The sequence below is a fragment of the Bos grunniens genome, chromosome 10 (assembly GCF_055505025.1).
Source record: "Bos grunniens cultivar Pamir isolate PY7600 chromosome 10, Bosgru_T2T1.0, whole genome shotgun sequence".
NCBI lineage: Eukaryota > Metazoa > Chordata > Mammalia > Artiodactyla > Bovidae > Bos > Bos grunniens.
Genome location: NC_141174.1, coordinates 48,335,878 through 48,359,719, shown reverse-complemented (window position 1 = coordinate 48,359,719; position 23,842 = coordinate 48,335,878). Strand labels below are relative to the sequence as shown.

At 40.3% G+C, this 23,842-nt stretch overlaps 1 protein-coding gene across 13 annotated transcripts in view; it reads left to right on the top strand.

Annotated features, from left to right (window-relative positions):
* Positions 1 to 23,842, top strand: part of RAB27A (RAB27A, member RAS oncogene family) — a 79,948-nt gene that overhangs the window by 24,628 nt on the left and 31,478 nt on the right. Inside the window, exon 3 of one of the 13 annotated variants that reach the window (XM_086321063.1) lies at positions 18,471 to 18,558. The exons of 10 other annotated variants lie outside the window; for them this stretch is intronic. In XM_086321063.1, coding sequence (XP_086177189.1) covers positions 18,471 to 18,549 — 79 coding nt within the window. In that variant the 3' untranslated portion in view covers positions 18,550 to 18,558. Of the gene's footprint in view, positions 1 to 15,755; positions 15,823 to 18,470; positions 18,559 to 23,842 lie in introns of those variants that run through there. 2 more of the 13 variants (XM_086321074.1, XM_086321069.1) reach the window with 2 other exon arrangements.

Genomic DNA, 23,842 nt, shown 5'->3' with positions numbered 1-23,842 from the left:
CACCAAACCTTTTGTGTGTTTTCTCTCAGAACTCACCTCCCCCATATCTAGATTAGGTGTTAATCTCATGTGCTCCATTTATTATGCCGGCCATAGGTACTAACCATGCTTGGCGTTTTGCTTCAGTGGTCAATATTGTCCGTTAGATGGTAAATTTGGTGGGGGAGATGCAGATGCTGTATCTGTCTTATTTGCATCTCTGTCACCTTGCACAGTGATGGGTGTGGGCACTCAACTGTTAAATGAATGAACAAAACAAACATGTGATCACCTTTTACTAAGACAGAACTTGTCCAGTCTTTTGTAGACATATAACTTCCCTTTGATGCCGCATTCCATGAACTAGATTTGTTCCTCCTGCTTTAAACAAAAGGGAATAGCTACATTTTCCCCTCTGTCTTCAGATTGTACAAATTAGATGATCATCATGGCTGGTCTGGTTTAGGTTTGGAACCAAGGTTTTGAGGCATGGACTGGCTCCTTTGGCTGATTGTGCTGAATTGCAAAATATATATAAGCTTCACTTTTTATCTCTCTTAAGATGCTTACCATTTTTTAAATGTGTTACTCTCAATGCTTAGTGTTATTAATGGGGTGTGTGTGTGCTTGAACCCCAGTACTTAAAAGTCCAACATAGTATTGAAAAGAAAATTCAAAAGCTAGCTAATGATTTTCTGATGTTACTCTAGGTAATAAAAGACTATTACAGTTGAAATAACTTTCTGTGATAATTACTTCTGTCTCTAAGTGACTGCATCTTGAGTGACCCTTTTTCTTTTGGCCCCAAACTAGAGCAACTTATGTAAAATGTGATGTGTTATATTTGAAGGTTGGTTTTTCATGGGGTCGCAAAGAGTCAGACACGACTGAGCGACTGAACTGAACTTTGAGTAAATCATCTCAATTACATGGAACCTAATAGACAATTCATTTTTTATTCATCCAAATATTTATTAATGACTCTGAGAATTATAGTGTCCTTTCCTCAAGAATGGACTTGGAAGAAGCAATGAGTTTGAAAGAGAAGTCCTGGGTACACGTTATCAATAAGAAGAAGTTAGGAAAGTTAGAAAACTAAAAGTAAAGAAAAATAAAGATCAAAGGCAGAATAATTGTAAAAGCTTGTAAATTAACAAATTAAAGGAGAAAAAACGCACATATTTTTCTCAATAGATTTAGAAGCAAAATTTGATAAAATTGATGTACATCTGTAATACTTGTTCTTAGAAAACGAGGAATAGGTGGAGTACTTCCTTATCCTGATAAGAGTGTTTACCAAAAACCTACAGCAAATGTTATTCTTAACAGTGAAACATTAGAATCAAGATGTTTATTCAGTACTTTTGGAGGTCCTAACTAGCACAGTAAGAGAAGGAATATAAATAAAATGTATAAAGATTAGAAAAGAAAAAAAAAGATGTGTTTATTTTCAGCTATGTATAACAAATCATTAGAATAGTGTGACTAATAAATAGATGGTAATATACATGTAAGTATATATATTTAAAAGATATCACTTATAATAGTAACAAAAATATAAAGCATCAGTAAGTCTAAAACCGTACAAGGTCTTTATGAAGGGAATTTACTTTGACATTTGTAAAGGCATTAAAGAAGGCATCAATAAGTGTAGAGATTATACATATACATGGATAGAAAGATTCAATATCATGAATATGTAAGTCTTCTCAGTTTGATCCAACATGCTCACATTCTGAAGAACTTGGATGGAAGCATGAAAGGTCAAGAATGTCCTCAGTGAGGCAGCGGGATCTGGTCCTCCCAGGAATACCTTTATAACTCAGGTATAAAGCTCCGTTATAAAGTCATAGTAGCTAAGGCCATATAACATTGACCCATGGGTAATGAAAATGACCAAAAGAACAAAAGAGTGAATCCTGAAACATATCTGCCCCGATATGGTGACTCACTAGGAAAAGAGTAATTTTTCTCGATAAATGGTACTATGATAAATAGGTGTTTTTCAGGGAAAATTAGTGAAATTGGATTCCTACATGCACCTTAAAAATTACCACTGGGTTGAAGACAATGTGAAAGGCAAAATCTTTTGAAAAATAATGTAGATGAATATCTTTATCACTTTAGGTAAAGAAGGATTTCTTAGCTGTATTTTTGTTTTGTTTTTGGTCACATCACGAGGTATGCAGAGGTTCCCTGATGAGGGATCCAACCCGCACCCCACAAAGTGGAAGTGTGGAGCCTTAATCACTGGACCATGAGGGAAGTCCATGGATTTGTTTTATATTATATAAAGAAAACTATGTGTGAAAGATTGATAGGTATGACTACTTGAAGATTGAGCTATTGAAAAGGAGGAAGGACAAACGACTAGGTCCTACTGTATAGCACAGGGAACTCTATAGTCCATATCCAGAGGTAAACCAAAATGGAAAAGAATATTAATTAAAAAAAAATATATATATATATATATATAGAGAGAGAGAGAGAGAGAGAGTGTTCCTGGTGGCTCAGTGGTGAAGAACCCACTGCCGATGCAGAAGACGTGGGTTCAATTCCTGGGTCAGGAAGATCTCCTGTAGTAGGAAATGGCAACCCACTCCAGTACTCTTGCCTGGGAAATCCCATGGACAGAGAAGCCTGGTGGGCTACAGTCCATGGGGTCACAGAGAGTCAGACACGACTGAAGCGACTTAGCACATGCACGCATGCACACACACACACACACACACACACACACATACATATATATATAATAATTGTCACTTTACTGTACAGCAGAAATTTATACAACATTGCAAATCCAACTATATTTCAATTTTAAAAAGTAAAAAGACAAACCACAAATAGGAGGAAGATATTTGCAACCACTGTAACTGTCAAAGGATGAGTACCTAGAACATTCTTCTCAAAAGAATTCCTGCATGTTCATAAGGAAAAGACAACCCAATAGAAAAAAAGGGAAAGGACATGACTATGCTTTTCCACAAGAAGAAACTGAATGGCCAACAAACTAAAGAAAAAAGAAAAGAAATTGAATTGCTCAACCACATTAGAAAATCAAATAAATACCAATTTAGATTACAGTGTGGTAGTGTTTTGAGAAGTCTGACAATAAATACCTGATGTTGGTGAAGATGTGAAGTTGGGAGTGTAAAACAACTGTGGCAGTTGAGTTGCTCAGTCATGTCCAACTCTTTGTGACCCCGTGTACAGTAGCCAGCCAGGTTCCTCTGTCCATGGGATTTTCCAGGCAAGATTATTAGAGTGAGTTGCCATTTTCTTCTCCAGGGAATCTTCCTGACCCAGGGATCATATCCATGGCTCCTACAGTGCAGGCAGATTCTTTACCACTGAGCCACTGGAGAAGCCCCCAGTTTGGCATTGTCTTGTATTATTGAACATGTACATACCGATGTCCCAGGAATGTCATTCTTTGGTACCCATCCTTTTCCTTTGGTATGTTCTGAATTGGTTCAGATGTCAGTTCAGTTCAGTTCAGTCACTCAGTTGTGTCTGACTCTTTGAGACCCCATGGACTGCAGCATACCAGGCCTCCCTGTCCATAACCAACTCCCAGAGTTTACCTCAAACTCATGTCCAATGAGTCGGTGATGCCATCCAACCATCTCATCCTCTGTTGTCCCCTTCTCCTCTGACCTTCAATCTTTCCCAGCATCAGTCTTTTCAAATGAATCATTTCTTCACATCAGGTGGCCAAAGTATTGGAGTTTCAGCTTCAGCGTCAGTCCTTCTAATGAATATTCAGGACTGATTTCCTTTAGGATGGATTGGTTGGATCTCCTTGCAGTCCAAGGGACTCTCAAGAGTCTTCTCCAACACCACAGTTCCAAAGAATCAATTCTTTGGCTCTCAGCTTTCATTATAGTCCAACTCTCACATCCATACATGACTACTGGAAAAACCATAGCTGTATTGAGATACTAAACCCTTCTTCCCTCAGGGTTACTAGGCAGGGCCTGACATTGCTGGAATACCCAGATCTGTCATCTTTGATTATGAGCATTTGGCTAGTTTGTCAAACAAATAGCATGAAAATGGTTGGGAAGCAATTTCCTGGAGATGCTCTTGCTGGCGTTTATCAGGAGACAGTGCACATGCATATTTATTAAAAAAAAAAAAAGTATTGTTTTATTTTAAATGAGAACAAAAACTTGGGAAATACAGTTCAGTTAGCTAATTCTCTTCTGAACAGCCACAGGCATTAAGTAATTAGAAAGGGTTTTGACTTGTCATTTCTTGATATCAGTGGTAAACATGGTAATTATTTCAAGCCAAATGAGAGAGGCAGAGAAGAAAGCTGAGGGAAAATGATATACTCCTGGCTAGTATATATATTCCTGGCTATATTTTTATTACCATGTGGTCCGATGGGTGGTGTAGGATGATGTTTTGAATCTGATATCTAGGTTTTGAATCTGAGTTGCTGTACTAATAAAGGCTCCCCAGAGGAGAGAGTTGTTGTTCAGTCACTAAGTCATGTCTGACTCTTTGCAACTCCATGGACTACAGCACGCCAGGCTTCCCTGTCCTTCACCATCTCCCAGAGTTTGCTCAGACCCATGTCCATTAAATTGGTAATGCCATCCAAGCATTTCATTCTCTGTCATCTCCTTCTCCTCTTGCCCTCAATCTTTCCCAGCATCAAGGTCTTTTCCAGTGAGTCGGTTCTTCTCATCAGGTGACCAAAATATTGGAGCTTTAGCTTCAGTATCATTCCTCCCAGTGAGTATTCAGGGTTGATTTCCTGTAGGATTGACTGGTTTGATCTCCTTGCTGTCCAAGGGACTTTCAAGAGTCTTTTCCAGCACTACAATTCAAAAGCATCAATCCTTCGGTGCTTAGCTTTCATTATTGTCCAGCTGTCACAGCTGTATGTGAGTACTGGAGAAAACCATGCCTTTGACTATACAGATCTTTGTTGACAAAATGATGGCTCTGACTTTTAACACAGTGTGTGGGTTTGTCATAGCTTTTCTTCCAAGGGGCAGGTGTCTTATAATTTCATGGTTGCAATCAACTGTCCACAGTAATTTTCAGTTCAGTTCAGGACTTTTTGCGACCCCATGGACTGCAGCATACCAGACCTCCCTGTTCATCACCAACTCCCGGAGTTTAGCTCAAACTCATGTCCATTGAGTCAGTGATGCCATCCAACCATCTCATCTTCTGTCGTCCCCTTCTCCTCCCTCCTTCAATCTTTCCAGCATCAGGGTCTTTTCAAATGAGTCAATTCTTCACATCAGGTGGCAAAAGTATTGGAGTTTCAGCTTCAGCAACAGTCCTTCCAATGAATTTTCAGGACTGATTTCCTTTAGGATGGACTGGTTGGATCTCCTTGTAGTCCAAGGGACTCTAAAGAGTCTTCTCCAACACCACAGTTCAAAAGCATCAATTCTTTGGTGCTCAGCTTTCTTTGTACTCCAACTCTCACATCCATACATGACTACTGGAAAAACCATAGCCTTTACTAGATGGACCTTTGTTGGCAAAGTAATGTCTCTGCTTTTGAATATGCTATCTAGGTTGGTCATAACTTTCCTTCCAAGGAGTAAGCGTCTTTTAATTTCATGGCTGTAGTCACCATCTGCAGTGATTTTGGAGCCCCCACAAAACAAAGTCTGCCATGGTTTCCACTGTTTCCCTATTTATTTACCATGAAGTGATGAGACCAGATTGCATGATCTTAGTTTTCTGAATGTTGAGCCTTAAGCCAACTTTTTCACTCTCCTCTTTCACTTTCATCAAGAGGCTTATCAGTTCTTCTTCACTTTCTGCCATAAGGTTGGTGTTATCTGCATATCTGAGGTTATTGATATTTCTCCCGGAATCTTTATTCCAGCTTGTGCTTCATCCAGCCCAGCATTTCTCATGATGTACTCTGCATATAAGTTAAATAAGCAGGGTGACAATATACAGCCTTGATGTACTCCTTTTCCTATTTGGAACCAGTCTGTTGTTCCATGTCCAGTTCTAACTATTGCTTCCTGACCTGCATACAGATGTCTCAAGAGGCAGGTCAGGTGGTCTGGTTTTCCCATCTCTTTCAGAATTTTCCACAGTTTATTGTGATCCACACAGTCAAAGACTTTGGCATAGTCAATAAAGCAGAAATAGATGTTTTTTTGGAACTCTCTTCCTTTTTCCCATGATCCAGCAGATGTTGGCAATTTGATCTCTGGTTCCTTTGCCTTTTCTAAAACCAGCTTGAACATCAGGAAGTTCACGGTTCACATATTGCTGAAGCCTGGCTTGGAGAATTTTGAGCATGACTTTACTAGTGTGTGAGATGAGTGCAATTGTGCAGTAGTTTGAGCATTCTTCGGCATTGCCTTTCTTTGGGATTGGAATGAAAACTGACCTTTTCCAGTCCTGTGGCCACTGCTGAGTCTTCCAAATTTGCTGGCATATTGAGTGAAGCACTTTCACAGCATCATCTTTTAGGATTTGAAATAGCTCAACTGGAATTCCATCACCTCCACTAGCTTTGTTCACAGTGATGCTTCCTAAGGCCCACTGGACTTCACATTCCAGGATGTCTGGCTCTAGTTGACTGATCACACCATCATGATTATCTGGGTCGTGAAGATCTTTTTTGTACAGTTCTTCTGTGTATTCTTGCCACCTCTTAATATCTTCGGCTTCTGTTAGGTCCATACCATTTCTGTCCTTTATTGTGCCCATCTTTGCATGAAATGTTCCCTTGATATCTCTGATTTTCTTGAAGAGATCTCTGGTATCTCCCATTCTGTTGTTTTCCTCTATTTCAGTGCTTTGCACTGACCACTGAGGAAGGCTTTCTTATCTCTCCTTGCTAGTTTTTGGAACCCTGCATTCAAATGGGTATATATTTCCTTTTCTCCTTTGCTTTTCACTTCTCTTCTTTTCACAGCTATTTGTAAGGCCTCCTCAGACAACCGTTTTGCTTTTTTGCATTTCTTTTTCTTTGGAATGGTCTTGATCCCTGTCTCCTGTACAGTGTCACAAATTTCTGTCCAGAGTTCATCAGTCACTCTATCAGATTTAGTCCCTTAAATCTATTTCTCACTTCCATTGTATAATTGTAAGGGATTTGATTTAGGTCACACCTAAATGGTCGAGTGGTTTTCCCTACTTTCTTCAATTTAGATCTAAATTGGCAATAAGGAGTTCATGACCTGAGCCACAGTCAGCTCCTGGTCTTGCTTTTGGTGCCTGTATAGAGCTTCTCCATCTTTGGCTGCAAAGAATATAATCAATCTGATGTCAGTGTTGATGGTGATTTTGGAGCCCCAGAAAACAGTCTGTCACTGCTTCTACTTTTCCCCTTCTATTTGCTGTGAAGCAATGAGTATGGCTGCCATGATATTAGTTTTTAAATGTTGAGTTTTAAGCCAGCTTTATTGTACCTCCATCAAAAGGCTCTTTAGTTCCTCTTTGCTTTCTCTATTAGGGTGGTATCATGTGCATATCTGAGGTTGTTGATATTTCTCTCAGCAATCTTGATTCCAGCTTGGGAGTCATCCAGCCTAGGATCTTGTACTCTGAGGCTTCCGTGGTGGCTCAGATGGTAAAGAATCTGCCTCTAATGTAGGAGACCTGGGTCCAGTCCTTGAGTAGGGAAGTTCCTCTCTGGAAGGAAATGGCAACCCACTCCAGTATTCTTGCCTGGAGAATTCTATGGACAGAGGAGCCTTGTGGGCAACAGTCCATGTGGTTGCAAAGAGTCGGACATGGCTGAGTGACTTTCACTTTACTTCACTATGCTATGCTATGCTAAGTCACTTCAGTCATGTCCGACTCTGTGTGACCCCATAGACGGCAGCCCACCAGGCTCCGCCATCCCTGGGATTCTCCAGGCAAGAACACTGGAGTGGGTTGCCATTTCCTTCTCCAATGCATGAAAGTGAAAAGTGAAAGTGAAGTCGCTCAGTCGTGTCCAACTCTTAGGGACCCCATGGACTGCAGCCCACCAGGCTCCTCAGTCCATGGGATTTTCCAAGCAAGAGTACTGGAGTGGGTTGCCATTGCCTTCTCCATTACTTCACTACTCTGCATTTAAGTTAAATAAGCAAGGTGACAATATATAGCCTTGGTGTACTCCTTTCCCTATTTGGAACCAGTCTGTTGTTCCATGACTGATTATAATTGATGTTGCTTCTTGACGTACATACAGGTTTCTCAGGAAGCAGATTAGGTCATCTGGTATTCCTGTCTCTTTCAGAAGTTTCCTTGGTTTGTTGTGATCCACACAGATTTTAGTGTACTCAGTGAAGCAGAAATAGATGTTTTTCAGGAATTCTCTTGCTTTTTCTATGATCTAATGAATGTTATCAATTTGATCTCTGGTTCCTCTGCCTTTTCTAAATCTAGCTTGTACATTTGGAAGTTCTTGGTTCGCATACTGTTAAAGCCTAGCTTGAAGGATTTTGAGCATCAACTTGCTAGCATGTGAAATGAGCACAGTTGTGCAGTATTGTGAACATTCTTTGACATTGCCTTTCCTTGGGATTGAAATGAAAACTGACCTTTTCCAGTCCTGTGGCTATTGTTGAGTTTTCCAAATTTGCTGGCATATTGAGTGAAGCACTTTCACAGCATCATCTTTTAGGATTTGAAATAGCTCAGCTAATCACCTCCACTAGCTTTGTTTGTAGTAATGCTTCCTAAGGCCCACTTGACTTCACGCTCCAAGATGTCTGGCTCTAGGTGAGTGACAACACCATTGTAGCTACCTGGATCTTTAAGACCTTTTTTGTATAATTCTTCTGCGTATTCTTGTCATCTCTTCTTAATCTCTTCTGTTAGATCCTTATCGTTTCTGTCCTTTATTGTGCCCATTTTTGCATGTAATATTCCCTTGTTATCTCTTTCTTGAAGAGATTTCTAGTCTTTCCTATTCTATTGTCCACTCTATTTCTGTTCCATCTTATTCTCATGTCTAGGCTCTCATCTTTAAGGCGTGAGAGGTGAAACAAGGGGCAGCTGCCACCAGGACCCCATGTAAGCTTCTCATGGCCAAACTCTTTGGACTGAGAACTGTGTGAGGAAGAGACCATTGAGTTCAGCCCTCTTATTTCATATTTGAGGAAGCAAGGCCTGGAAAGTGTTGGATCACACACAGGTGGTAGCAGAGCTAAAACTAATATCAGCACACTGACGGTTAGTTGTCCAGCCCTCTTCAATTTGCCACATTACCTCCTAAGCGTTCCTTTGAATTTATAGCCAGCTTTATAGTTATTTGTGTATTTGTCTTATGTTTCTCTGACTGTAAATTCTGAGGGGAAGGAGTATATCTTATTTACATTTGTTGCCTTTGAAGTAGTTAACTGGGCTTCTCAGTACCTGTTAAATTGCAGTCAAAACATACTCTTGTACCAGACATGCCATTTTCCTACTCCTCACCGCTTTGAAGGTGTTCACCTCAAGACCTGGCCCCTGTTTGAAGCCTTGGTCAGATTGTGCCCTGTTTCTGACTTCTCAGGGTCTTCAGTCCTCCCAATGATCTTGATAGATAAAATCTCTCATATTGAGGAAACAGGCTCGGAGAGGTTACATGACTTGCCATGGATCACACAGCTGGAAGCGACAAAGCCCCATTACATGTTTGATATCCTGTGCTGGGTGACATCTTGCTTCCTGAGGATCTTGTTTCATGTGTCTTTTGTGGAAAATGAGTTCATTTTGTTTCCTTATCCTGACTGCTAGCTTCTTGAGGAGAGTGGCGAGATCACATATTTCTCCTGTGCCATTTGTTGCCAGCACAGTACGGGGCATGTAGAAATTGCTTATCAAATACTGTTAAATTGAATGCAAATGTAACTTAATTTACCAAAAAGAGCAGCTGTCAGTGGCACTCTAAGACACTTTTTGAGTCATTCCTGAATGTAATCAGCAGGGAACAGAGGGAAGCGGAGGAGGGATGAGCTGTCAGAGAAAGTCAGATGGTAGACACAATTAGCAATGGAGTGGCAGCTGGCCTGCTGTCAGACCGGTGGTGAGGGGTGGAGGGGAAGCTGCACATAAGAACACAGTCCAGGCAACACAAAAAGTTTACTGCGGGGATGAGGGATGGGAGAGGAGTACTCAGAAGCAGCCTAACAGCTGTCCAGGTTAATGAAGATAGAGCACTCAGATACATTGAGAAAACATTGATTAAAGGAATATCCAGACCTTGATGTGGCTTTGGAGGACTGATTTCTAGGGTGAGATTTGAATGGATAGAGAAGCATTTGGCTTAGTTTGTGATCATTCTGTTAATTACTGAGGCTGTGAGAAAAGGAACATAAGTAGACGAGGTTGTTGCTGGTGAAACAACTTCCCTCCCCTTTTCTCTACTATGGTGATCAGTAGGGTCTCAGTCCTGAGCCCTGATGGTCAGAAGTGAAGGGAATTCAAATGACTGCACGTGTCCTCCGTGCCCAGAGATGTGTTGTGATGACCAGCCCATGGCTGTTCTGGTACTGCTTCATTTTACTTTCTTTGCATTGCCCTGAAAGTTAGTGAGGTGCTTTAGAAATTCCAGTACTTTGACAGCTAAACTGTATTTCCAATTCTGCCTTTTCCCAAAAGGGTCATAAAAATCCACTGACAGACCACATGCTCCAGATTTTGGTTTGGAAAGTCACACTGCATCTCCTGAGTTAACAATCATTTTGCATCTGAACCAGATGTGAAGCCTCTTGCATTAGAACACATGCGGTAAATGTCCAGTTTCCTCTGAGAAGCCTGCACATGTTCTTTTGTTAAGTTCTGTCTCCTACAGAGGTCAAGATCAAGAGCTTTCAGAGGAGAAGTAATAGAAGTTGAGTCTGTTCTTCTCTGTGTCAGAAATGTTCAATTTAGAACTATTTTATAAAAGCTAAAGCTATATGTACCTCAACTGCTTAGAGATACTAGTAGTTAAGGGAAATTATTTCAAATAAAAAATTGTAATTTCTATGCAGAATAATTTTCTTTATCATGTTCTATCTAAAATGTAAATATGGAAAAGCTTTTCTTGAACATTTGCATATGAACTTTTAAGGTGATACTCATTTCTAGGAAAATTTCAGTATCATTGTTACGACTTTTGGTTTATTTTCAGTTTGATAGCTATATAGCAATTGTATTTTTCCGTGATGTACAAATAAATAGTAAAGTTCTAAATTAAAATGATGTCAGTGACAACATCATTATTTTAATGGAAAGGTAATCCTTGGGGTCAAAGCGCTCAACTTACTAATTTTTGCAATCAAATTTGTTGGTATGTGAGGGCTAGTTCAGTTCAGTTGCTCTGTCGTGTCCGACTCTTTGTGACCCCATGGACTGCAGCATGCCAGGCTTCCCTGTCCATTATCAACTCCCAGATCCTACTCAAACTCATGTCTATCGCATCGGTGATGCCATCCAACCATCTCATCCTCTGTCGTCCCCTTCTCCTCCCTCCTTCAATCTTTCCAGCATCAGGGTCTTTTCAACTGAGTTGGTTCTTCACATCAGGTAGCCTAAGTATTGGAGCTGAAACTTCAGCTTCAGCATCAGCCCTTCCAATGAATATTCAGGACTAATTCCTTTAGTATTGACTGGTTGGATCTCCTTGCAGTCCAAGGGACTCTGAAGAGTCTTCTCCAACACCACACTTCAAAAGCATCAATTCTTTGATGCTCAACTTTCTTTGTACTCCAACTCTCACATCCATACCTGACTACTGGAAAAACCATAGCTTTGACTAGACGGACCTTTGTTGACAAAGTAATGTCTCTGCTTTCTAATATGCTGTCTAGGTTGGTCATAGCTTTTCTTCCAAGGAGCAAGAGTCTTTTAATTTCATGACTGCAGTCAGCATCTGCAGTGATTTTGGATCCTGAAAAAATAGAAGTCGTCACTGGTTCCATTGTTTCCCCATATATTTGCTGTCAAGTGATGGGACCGGATGCCATGATCTTAGTATGTTGAGCTTTAAGCCAACTTTGTCACTCTCCTCTTTCACTTTCATCAGGAGGCTCTTCAGTTCTTTTTCACTTTCTGCCATAAGGGTGGTGTCATCTGCGTATCTGAGGTTATTGATATTTCTCCCGGCAATCTTGATTCCAGCTTGTGCTTCTTCCAGCCCAGCGTTTCTCATGATGTACTCTGCATATAAATTAAATAAGAAGGGCGACAATATACATCCGTGACGTACTCCTTTTCCTATTTGGAACCAGTCTGTTGTTCCATGTCCAGTTCTGTTGCTTCTTGACTTCCATATAGATTTCTCAAGAGGCAGGTCAGGTGGAGGATATTCCCGTCTCTCAGATTCTTCACCAAATGAGCCACAAGGGAAGCCCATGTGAGGGCTAACTTTATACTTTTAACAAGTGGGTTTATTAAAGCATGATTATAGAATTATGTGAATGATTTCCATATGTAGCTTATAAAACTTTTTTTTTTTTTACTACTTTGAAGTCACCTCTTTCTTATATAGATTCGCATCTTATCCTCATTAAGATGAAGTACAGTATTACATGTTTCTTCAGTTTCCTCCAAACCCTCAAACAAAGTTTCTAAAGTTGTTGCTTGTCAATCTGTTATTCATGCACAACTACTTACATCCTCACGGTGTTCCTTTCATGTGTTTTATGCTCCTCTTGCCTGTAATTTTCTTTCCCCTCTTGGCTTGTTCTCCTGCAGATTCATAGTTTCCTTGCTAACACAGAATCTTTATTTTGCCTTAGTGTACCTATATTGCTGTCTCTTTATTCACTCTTTCTTTTAATAAGGCCCTGTAGATTCTTTCTGAGTGACCATCTTGCTCACTGACTTTGGCCCCTATATTCTTAGTCCCCTCCCTTCAGATGTCTTTCTCATAGGTGCATTCAGAAAATAGAACTTGGAACTTCCCTTGTGGCCCAGTGGTTATGACTCCAAACTTCCAAAGCAGGGGGCATGGGTTCACGGTGGGAACACATGCTACGCAGTATGGCCAAAAAAGAAAATAGGAGCTTGGTTCCCATAGGTGTGCTTACTACCTGGTTGATGACAAAGACAGGTGTAGGTTTGGGGACCAAGTTCTAACCTGAATGCTTGAGTTTTCCATTTGCGCAGGGCAGGAACCTGCTTGGGTAGATTAGGGAGGCTTGGAAATTGCATGGGTTAAGCAGGAGGGAGCAAATAGTTGGAATAATTTCCCTGACTTAGGTAAGATTCTCTCTGGCTTTTGATAAAGTAACTACTATTGGGTCTTAGATTCTAAGTGTTGTTCCTGATGAGCTAAGTGGTCTTCCCAGTGTATATGGGTAGGTATCCTCCTGATTCCTCGAATTCATAAGCCACCTCTCCGCCTTTTTTGATCTACTCCTTACTTTGTTGGTGTTCAACTTTGGCGTGATTCTGTCCACCTGTCTGGGACCTCCATTTGTATTTACCACTTCTGAACCGAAGTTGGTTCTGTGCCACCTTCATATGAGGCTGCCTTCTTGGGTAGGGAACACTAGGGGTTGCTCTGTTGCCATCTTACCTGTGCACTTTTCCTCCTTCCTTGGAACTTCCCGATGGTTCTAAGTGGCAGTCCTTGCATGTGTAGCATTCCTCGTGATACAGCCATTAGCTGGAACAAGGGGTCCTGTGGAGAAAATACAATACTAGTCATTCCTTTTGAATTTATGGAAAAAGTCAAGTTAGTGCAGAGGATTTTAGGTTTTTCTCCCATCTGCTCTGTTATTCTCTGCTGTACTTTAGTACAAAGTGGCTTATGATACAGAGCAAAATAATATATTTTCAGTTATTTTGCTGTATCACATAGTAAGTTTGCTATATCATTTCATTGTGTTCTTCGAAGCATATTTTGACTTCTGAGGGTTCTGCTCAAACATAGGTTGTTGAGTCCATCAAGAAAAATGTGGCTGTACTTTGTAATGCCCTTTAGGAAAAAGTCAACAATGTAGCTGGTTATAAGCATCCTTCCAGTAGTTCCATTTTGCAAGTACACTGGTTTTCTGTCCCAAGGAAGATGCTACTGCTTGGTTCATCTCTGGCCAGTTTGGTCTAGATTTTCCCTGGACTATTCAGCCTTAGATCCACAGCTCTGCTTTCCCTTTGAGTGACTCAATGATCATTGTTTCCAAGACACTTTCCTTATTTTCTGAAGCTCCAGTTAGCCCTTTTTGGAATTCTTACCAGGGTCTTTCAATACATTCCAGATTTTCGCTCCCAGATAAGAAGAGTCCTAAGGCTGTGGTTAAGTGGGCAAGATTTGAGAGATGGTGTGTTTAGGAGATGTTGAATGAAAAAGCCTCACAGACCTTGTAATGAGCTGTCAGTCTGAGGTGTTTAGGGAGAAAGAAAGTGTTGGGTACAAAGTTGAAGGCAAGTGAGATGATTCAGAGCCATTTAAGGTTGAGCTTTCCACACTGGTTTTCCACACGTGTGCGGTGGAGCTTTTGTTAGGACCTTGTTGGGTTTACAGGCCTTGGAGGTGGGCTTACCTTCACTTCTTTTACCAGAGTGGTTCTGAATTCACCTGTTTCATATATTAGAGCGCCAGGTTAGATTTCATTTGAAGAAACTTGCTAAGGAAAGTTTGCAACCAGCTGGACAAGAGCACTTTTCTGAGGGAGTGAAGGATCTGTGGCAGTGACGTGAGGTAGTTTTTCTGAGCTCCAGTGCCAGAATGTCCTGCTGGCTGTGAAGCCGCTGACCTGCTAGGAACAAAAAGTAACCCAAACTTACAACTGCTCTAAGTCAGCGAAGAAGCTCCCCAAACATAAAATCAGCTCTGTAGCTGTAATAAAAGGTTTGGATGCAACATAATGTGTTCATTCCTTATTGCTCAATTGACTGTCCTAACAGGAAAAAGCCACTGTGTGCTGAACAGACATGCCTGAGCCTTGCTGTCACTTACAGAGTGTGGCTCACACATGCTTCCTTAACTACTCTCACAAGAGTGGACATGTGAATTCACTCCAGATTTTTAAAAATAAAAGAAAATAAAGAAAGACTAGTATGCATTACGACCTTTTCAATTAATGACACATTTATGAGAATACCTAATACTATATAGTATTTGGAATAATATTTGGAATTCTCTCATAAATGTATCATCAATTGAGAGGGTTGTCATGTGCACTAGTTTAGCAAATAACTTTGCCAGGCAGTGTCAGTGAGAAGTTTGGAGATCTCTGAGTGTGGATTATAACTCATTTGACTATAGATTTTTATTCCAGTTTAAAAAATAATAATAAAGAGGAAAAAAGGCATTTGAATAAAAGTTTATAGACTCTTAAGGCACCTCCATGGATCCCAGAAGACTTGAGATCCCACAGATTTGAGGCCTCTCATAAGGACTGCAGTGCCTTGTTCTTTTATGATGTGTTATTTTTATCTCCTTTAAGACGTAGTCTTGTGCTTAATTTTCTAAAATAAGATACATTATTTCCTTGGAACCTAACAGGTGAAGTCGGAAAACATAAACAAGGATATATATATCAGATTGAAAAATGCAGGTAACTAGCTTGAACTAGCACGTATCTAGTTCTGCATGCAACAAACAGGGAATACAGGTTATTTTCATACTTAACACCCCCCCCATTTGATATTAAGCAGACCACATTTACTGATCCAAAGGTAATAAAATTAGAAAACAACAACAATAATCACAAAAAAAGCCAACAGTGATCTGACAGGCTGATTTAGAAATAGGCTGGGTGACTGCAAGTTCTTCTGTCCTCTTTTGCATAAGTAAACTTAAGGCACACCCTAGTCTATACACAGCTGTTGATAGAAATGCAAACAGTCCCTTGTTAAGATTGCCTACTGAATAGGTGGAACTGGGCAAGACTTCTTGAGAATCAATAAGAAGTATATCCCACTGGACCTGGGCCATAGGTGAGTTTCTTTTTTTTTCCCTTTTGGTTTAGCTGTTAATATGATACATAGGGAGCAGCTAAACATGTGTTGTAAATATATTAACAGAGAGAGTGGACCTGACAAAGGCTAGAAAGACCTATAGCCGGCTGTTTAGAGCTTATCGGCACCAAATGAGAGAGGCTAAGTACCCTAGTACTGTTGTCTGGTGCTGCTAAAACGTCGGAAAATAGTTTGATTTTTTTCCTGAGCCTATTTTACTGTTTTTAAAAGAACTAAGTTAACATATGGTGGAATATTTACAGACAATAGTGTTTTAAACTCATGATCAACTTGTCTCTGTATGCTGCCTTTTCGTCAATATATGATAAAACCCAAGCTGGCACCATGGAGAAGCACTTGGGTTTCAGAAATGGCCCTGTTCCCAGACTTAGCTGGAGGAAAACTCCTTTCCTTATTGGAAAAGCAGAAGTCCTTAAAGACAGAGTAGTGCATGAGCTTGGGAAGGAGGGTCCAATACCTTAATATTGACCTAGCCGCTCACCGTTATAAGGAGAGCACCGGTATTCATTGACTGGCATTGTTGGTGTAAGGTCAGTTTTTGCTCGCACAAACTGAAGTTTAGGATGAGTACCTGGAGATGAGGGACAGGAAAGCCAGAAAAGGAGAGAGGGCAGAGGGGTCATGACTCGGAGTAATGAATAGAAGTGGGACTGTTAGAACCCAACAGGAGAGAATCATAAGGTGGATAAGGAGACTGTGGAAAAGAAAACCAGCTGTGAAGAGATGATGTGCTTTCATAAGCCAGCCTGCATCTGAGAAGCATATCCCTGGGGCAGAGAACAGCTCTGCTCTGATGTGGTCAGCGCAGGCAAGGCTATGGGGTCGGCAGAATGAGGGAGAAGTAAAGACATACCCAGTGTATCCTGGTGGCCTTTGTGAGAATCTGTATGCCAGACCAGGGCTTCACCTCAATAGGGTGTGTGTAATAGGGGCCGTCACCATTCACACTTCCTGAGAGTATGCACTTACATACAGTGCGTGCACGCTCAGTTGTGTCCGACTCTTTGTGACCCCATGGACTGTAGCCCACCAGACTCTTCTATTCTTGGAATTTTCCAGGCAAGAATACTGGAGTGGATTGCCATTTCCTCCTCCAGGGGATCTTCCTGACCCAGGGAATCCGCATCTCCTGCCTTGGCAGGTGATTCTTTACCACTAGCCACTGGGGCACAGTGCATCTCATCACAGAAAAGATGAGGTACAGTCTGTGCCCTTTGATAAAGAAGTCAGGGAAATGTTACAGTGCACTGTAAAAAATCACACTTACAAAACAACAGTGACAGTGATGTCCTAGTATGCAAATGAAGGAGTCTAGAAAGGCAGGACGGTGGTGTACTCTGGACACAGTTTCTCTACATGAATAAATATAGAGTTTTTGTCCTAGTTTTTTAAAAAGGCAATGATGAAGGAACCCTCTCTTCCCCAGCTACTGCCAACTCAGGGATATTTACCCCGTTGTTTTTATTGTTTGGACAGTTATCTTCAACAGGTCTGGATTCTTTTAATTCACAATTTTTTTCATCCTAAAATTTTCTTGTTGTGAAAGAAGCATTGTTGCTCCATCACAAAGTGAGGTGATTCTCTTCTTGATTGGGTGTATTTCCTCTGAGAAATCAGCATCTTCCCTGTGTTACCTCACATGAAAAGCTTTGAGGCAGGTGAGATGCACATGGACAGCCAGGTTGTGTTGGCCAAAGGCCTTCCAGCCCTCCCACATTCCAGTAGGACCAGACTTGGCAGAATCCTCAACTCTGTTTCTCAGTCATAAATGGAAAGGTATTCTGTGTTTTGCAACCTTGGAAATGCATTCTTCAGTTTCAGGTCCTTTGAGTGCTTCTTCGTTTGTAATCCTTCCAGTCCTGGCTGTGGTAGCAGCATGCTCACTCTTCATATTTCCATCTTTGACTCTTGGCCCTGGGAGCTTGGCATCACTCTGGCATAGCCAACGACTCTTCGCTTCTACTTCTTCAAAACTTAATAGCAGGATTTCCTCTATGAATCAGTTAGTCTTGCAGATATATTGCCTTCCAGGTAGCTTAGGTCTTTTCATACTGTTCATGGTGTTCTTAAGGCAAGAATACTGAAGTGGTTTGCCATTCCCTTCTCCAGTCCTGAATACTCACTGGAAGGACTGATGCTTAAGCTGAAACTCCAATACTTTGGCCACCTGATGTGAAGAACTGACTCATTTGAAAAGACCCTGATGCTGAGAAAGATTGAAGGAAGGAGGAAAAGGGGACTACAGAGAATAAGATGGTTGGATGGCATCACCGACTCAACAGACATGAGTTTGAGTAAACTCTGGGAGTTGGTGATGGACAGGGAAGCCTGGAGTGCTGCAGTCCATGGGGTTGCAAAGAGTCAGACACGACTGAGCAACTGAACTGAACCAAGCTTAGGTCACTCCTCCTTTTCCATTTTCAGAAAATATTTTTACTCCATTCTTTGGGAGCTTTATTAGGTTCAGTGTCCCTCTTAAGATATCATGGAAAAAACACCAGTCTTAATGTCATAATATCAGTTTTCAAACCTTAATCTGTTGTAGTCATTAGAAGAGCTACGATATATCGATTTCCATCATGGATTTTGTTACTCACTTTACACAGGTGGGTGGTGGTGTCCCACTGTTTGAATTTAGGAGACCTTGACTCTGGCACCTATGTTTCATTGTCTTCGAGGGAGTAGACTTCACAGGTATTGCACTTCTTTGTAATTCTTGGAGTCTTCCTTGCTTCATGGTGTCTTTAAGAAGCATATTTAGCCACGGGTGAGACTTTCCATTGACAGGACATGTAATTGTGACCATTATGGGGATACTTTCATATTATTTGAGATATTACTCAGCAAACCAAACAGCCACTCCTGTTACCATGGTATTGCCTATATTTTACAAGTGACAGATTCTGTAGTACACCTTTATTCCTGTTACCCTGTGTCTATAAAACAAGATGTACTTGTCACAAACTGTGAGTAATACAACCCCCAGTGTTTACTTTTCATAAATTTCAGTAAACATTCATATTCTGATCCTAAAAGAGGTGTGGACAACAAATAATGTATTTGGAATAAATGAATCAATAATCTCTATAGCTTAAAAAAACAAAAAAGCCAGTATCTCATTTGAGTTGTTGACAGTGGTCTTCCAGAAGAACATATTCTACTTCCATTAAACATTCTGGTGCCTGTTCTTTATGTAGTTGCTTGAATTATTGCTCTACTGGTTTATGTTGGTTACTTACAGACGTGATGGTAACATCTCAGAAATAGTAGGTCAACTCTTGGGTTGGAATTGTTTATTTTTTCTTTATTCTGGACCTTCTCTTTAATACTTATAAAGAATTGCAAATGTCTGAAGGATGCTTTTACAAATGATATATTTGGAAGTCCTGGCAATATTTGGGAATGTATATTTAATTCAACAGTTTTTGTAGATAATTCTTTCTTTTCTTTGAATAATTTGATACTTTAGATATCATCTAAATGGCATTTAGATATCATCATCTGCTAGAAGTTAGTCTTTTCACTTTGTTTAAATAGGGAAAATGGAATATTCCTATGTAACAGGCACATGTATAAGTATTAAGATATGTAAATTTAGATTCTGTCAGTTTTTAGTCACATGCCTCTCTTTTCGTTATTAATGGTGGATGTATGATATTACTACAAAACACTATATTGAGAAGAATCCATTTACAAATAATAGGTTATAGGTGAATATGTAGTGCACTTATAATCTAATATTCTGAAATTGGATAAAGCCAAACTCATCTTTCAATAAGGAGACAAGGAAGGAAGAGATTCCTGTTCCTGTCTATTTTTCAAAGCCCATTACATTTCTACTTAACTTCTCTCTACCTAAGATCTTCTTGAAAAGAATAATTATGTGTTTACACCAAGTCTTGGTTGTAACACATGGGATCTTTGATCTTTGTTATGGCACATGAAATCTTTTTTTTCTTTTCATGTTTTTAATATTTACTTTTATTTATTTGGCTGCACTGTGTCTTGCCACATGTGGGATCTAGTTCCCTGACCAGGAATTGAACCTTGGCTCCCTGCATTGGGAGCTCAGAATCTTAGCCACCAGATCATCAGGGAAGCCCCTACCTAAGATCTTTGCACAAACAAAATAAGCTCTTTGTTTATAATTTCATCTATTTCACTGTCAACCTATTCAGGAGGGCAGAAACGTATCCATTCAAACTAGACCAGAAATTGAGAAGAGGAAGGTCATGTGCACAGAGAGCAGAGAATGTCTCCTACTGTAGAAATGGGGAGCCCCACTCTTGGGCAGTACACATCTTGCTTTCCCAGTGAAAGTAAATGTGTTTCACTTCAGGGTGTAGCAATTGCAGTGACCTAAGACAGTGGAAACAGTGTCAGACTTTATTTTTTGGGGCTCCAAAATCACTGAAGATGGTGATTGCAGCCATGAAATTAAAAGAAAAAGCCATGAAATTACTCCTTGGAAGGAAAGTTATGACCAACCTAGATGGCATATTCAAAAGCAGAGACATTACTTTGCCAACAAAGGTCCGTCCAGTCAAGGCTATGGTTTTCCCAGTGGTCATGTACTGATGTGAGAGTTGGACTGTGAAGAAAGCTGAGTGCTGAAGAATTGATGCTTTTGAAGTGTGGTGATGGAGAAGACTCTTGAGAGTCCCTTGGACTGCAAGGAGATCCAACCAGTCCATTCTAAAGGAGATCAGTCCTGAGTGTTCATTGGAAGGACTGATGCTGAAGCTGAAACTCCAGTACTTTGGCCACCTCATGCGAAGAGCTGACTCATTGGAAAAGACCCTGATAATGGAAGGGACTGGGGGCAGGAGGAGAAGGGGATGACAGAGGATGAGATGGCTGGATGGCATCACCAACTCGATGGACATGAGTTTGGGTGAACTCTGGGAGTTGGTGATGGACAGGGAGGCCTGGAGTGCTGTGATTCATGGGGTCGCAAAGAGTCAGACACGACTGAGCGACTGAACTGAACTGAAGACAGTGGTAGCCAGAGCTCATTTGGTAAACACAAGTTACCCCTACTCAGATCTTGGTATATTATAAAATGCTTTGCTGATGAACACTCTAGCTCTGACAGTGCTGAAATAACCCAGTTAAAACTCACTGTTAGATCAGAATGCCAAAGTAACTTTTGTGATAAAGACCTTGTACATGACTGCACCTAAATTGAATTTTTCAATTTTTTCAGAAGGTTCAGGCACTGGTTGTAAAATTACATGCTTTGCCTAATAAGAATGTGATGAGGCTTTAGTATATGTATTGATATACATATTGATATGTATATGCTTTAGTAATAGTATTGATAAAGAGAAATTTCAGTTATTGAACACAATGCAAACCAAGCAGTGTGCTAAAATTTTCTGTGGTTTATGTCACTTCATCCTTAAAGTAACCCAGTGAGGTTTGTAATGTTATTTCTACTTTGTAGTTTAAGAATGGAGGCTTAGTGTGAAGAACTTGGACCAAGTCACACCAACAAGGGTTCAGAATTTGAACCCAAACCTACTTACCACCATATTAAGAAAACATCCCTTTCCTATACAGACTTAAAGTTTTCCTTAAGGATGATGACAAAAAGTCATGACTGTCTACTACCATTTGTGGCATATGGTAGTGGTTTCGGTAATAGTATCTCTCCCTGCTTTGTTACTCTCTGTACTAAATATGGTTGATAGAGGGAAAATCGGCTTTCAAGAATTGGCTGGATTATCTGGGATAACTTTAGAATGACTCTGCCTTGTGATAGGGGATCCTAAGGCCGGAATCTATGACTGAATTTAATAGGAAGCTTCATGGAGAGTTTGGACTATGTTGTATGTGTGTGTGAGGGAGAGAGAGACACACAGAGACACAGATTCAAACACACAGAGAGATCTTTCCCCTTTGTTTTAGCCAAACCATTTTCTTCTATCTTATTTCCTGAAGAGCAATTAAAATATATTTTATTTTTCAAATAAGGAAGAAGATCATTGACTTTCTCTTACCAGCCACTTATCACCACATGATACTTGTTGAAGAAGTGGGTGTTCCTTGCTTTCTATTGTTACTCTGATGAGAGTGAGGGTGGAGAGTACTTTGAAAAAATATTTGTGTAAGGAGGAGAGAAAGAAGTGAGCTGGATAAGAAAGTCTTTGCCTATCCGAAATTGAGGGCATTCTTGACTTTTATTAATAGAAGACATTTCCTTGAGGTTTAGATGCTACGTCCTCCAGGAGGCATTGTGTTTAAAGAAGTGACCTTATATTCAAACGCTCTCCATAGATTCTTATTTTATGTCTTATTTTTACTTTAGGGATTCAGTCCTTTTTTTAGATTTCTAGGGAGGAAGATGGCCTGGGTATTGACCCTTCAGAACTAGACTGCTAGGTAATGATGCTAATAGCAGTTATTGTGTGCCAAGCACTATTCCAAAGTTTATATGTATACACTAACTCAATCCGCCCAACAGATGTTTGAGATAGATTTACTATTGTGCTTCATCAAATCTAAATGTGTTGATGCTGTATCTTGATTTTGCTAGAAGATGCTATTGAAAGGTTTTCACACAACTGTATTTCTAGTGCCATTTTATTTACAAACAATTGCAAGTTGTCATAGGTTGTAAAACTGTGAAATATAAGATATACCCTACTTATAAAAAAGTTAAAATAACAAAGCATATACTAATAGTATTAATAAAATAGGATATCATTCCCATTTTTAAAATGGAGACCCTGAGGCAAAAGACATTAAGTTTTCTAAAGTGACATGACTGAACTCATATGTGTTGTGATTCTAGAGTCCATGCTCTTAACCTCCACTTCTTCCTGTCTCTCAACAATACGTTGGAATTGAGCCTATGCTAACATGTGATAGACTGCCCAAGACCCACTTACTCATCCTTTCACTGTGGCATTCATGATAGAATGGCACTGAGATTTTTCCAAGGGAGGAAGTATGTATAATGTGTATCTTTAGGGCTGTGATGAGGGTTTTGCCCTAATGCATGCAAAGTGCTTGACATGTGGGCATCTGACATGTTTTTAGTAAGAGCAATGCAATTGGGAGGCCTTAATGAACTGGCTTCCCAAAGATCAGTAGGTTGGAGTACTTGCTGGAAATTGTGTGCACAACCTGCTGTTTGGGTGCCTCAAATTCTGCATTGTGTATTTTATTCTGTTCCCCTTTGTGCGCTAAAATACCAACATAAAAAGAGATGGGAATACTAGACCACCTGACCTGCCTCTTGAGAAACCTGTATGCAGGTCAGGAAGCAACAGTTAGAACTGGACATGGAACAACAGACTGGTTCCAAACAGGAAAAGGAGCACATCAAGGCTGTATATTGTCACCCTGCTTATTTAACTTATATGCAGAGTACATCATGAGAAATGCTGGTCTGGAAGAAGCACAAGCTGGAATCAAGATTGCCAGGAGAAATATCAATAACCTCAGATATGGTGATGATACCACCCTTATGGCAGAAAGTGAAGAAGAACTAAAGAGCCCCTTGATGAAAGTGAAAGAGAGTGAAAAAGCTGGCTTAAAGCTCAACATTCAGAAAACGAAGATCATGGCATCCAGTCCCATCACTTCATGGCAAATAGATGGGGAAACAGTGGAAACAGTGTCAGACTTTATTTTTTTGGGCTCCAAAATCACTGCAGATGGTGATTGCAGCCATGAAATTAAAAGAAAAAGCCATGAAATTACTCCTTGGAAGGAAAGTTATGACCAACCTAGATAGCATATTAAAAAGCAGAGACATTACTTTGTCAACAAAGGTCTGTCTAGTCAAGGCTATGGTTTTTCCAGTGGTCATGAATGGATGTGAGAGTTGAACTATAAAGAAAGCTGAGTGCCAAAGAATTGATGCTTTTGAAGTGTGGTGATGGAGAAGACTCTTGAGAGTCCCTTGGACTGTAAGGAGATCCAACCAGTCCATCCTAAAGGAGATCAGTCCTGGGTGTTCATTGGAAGG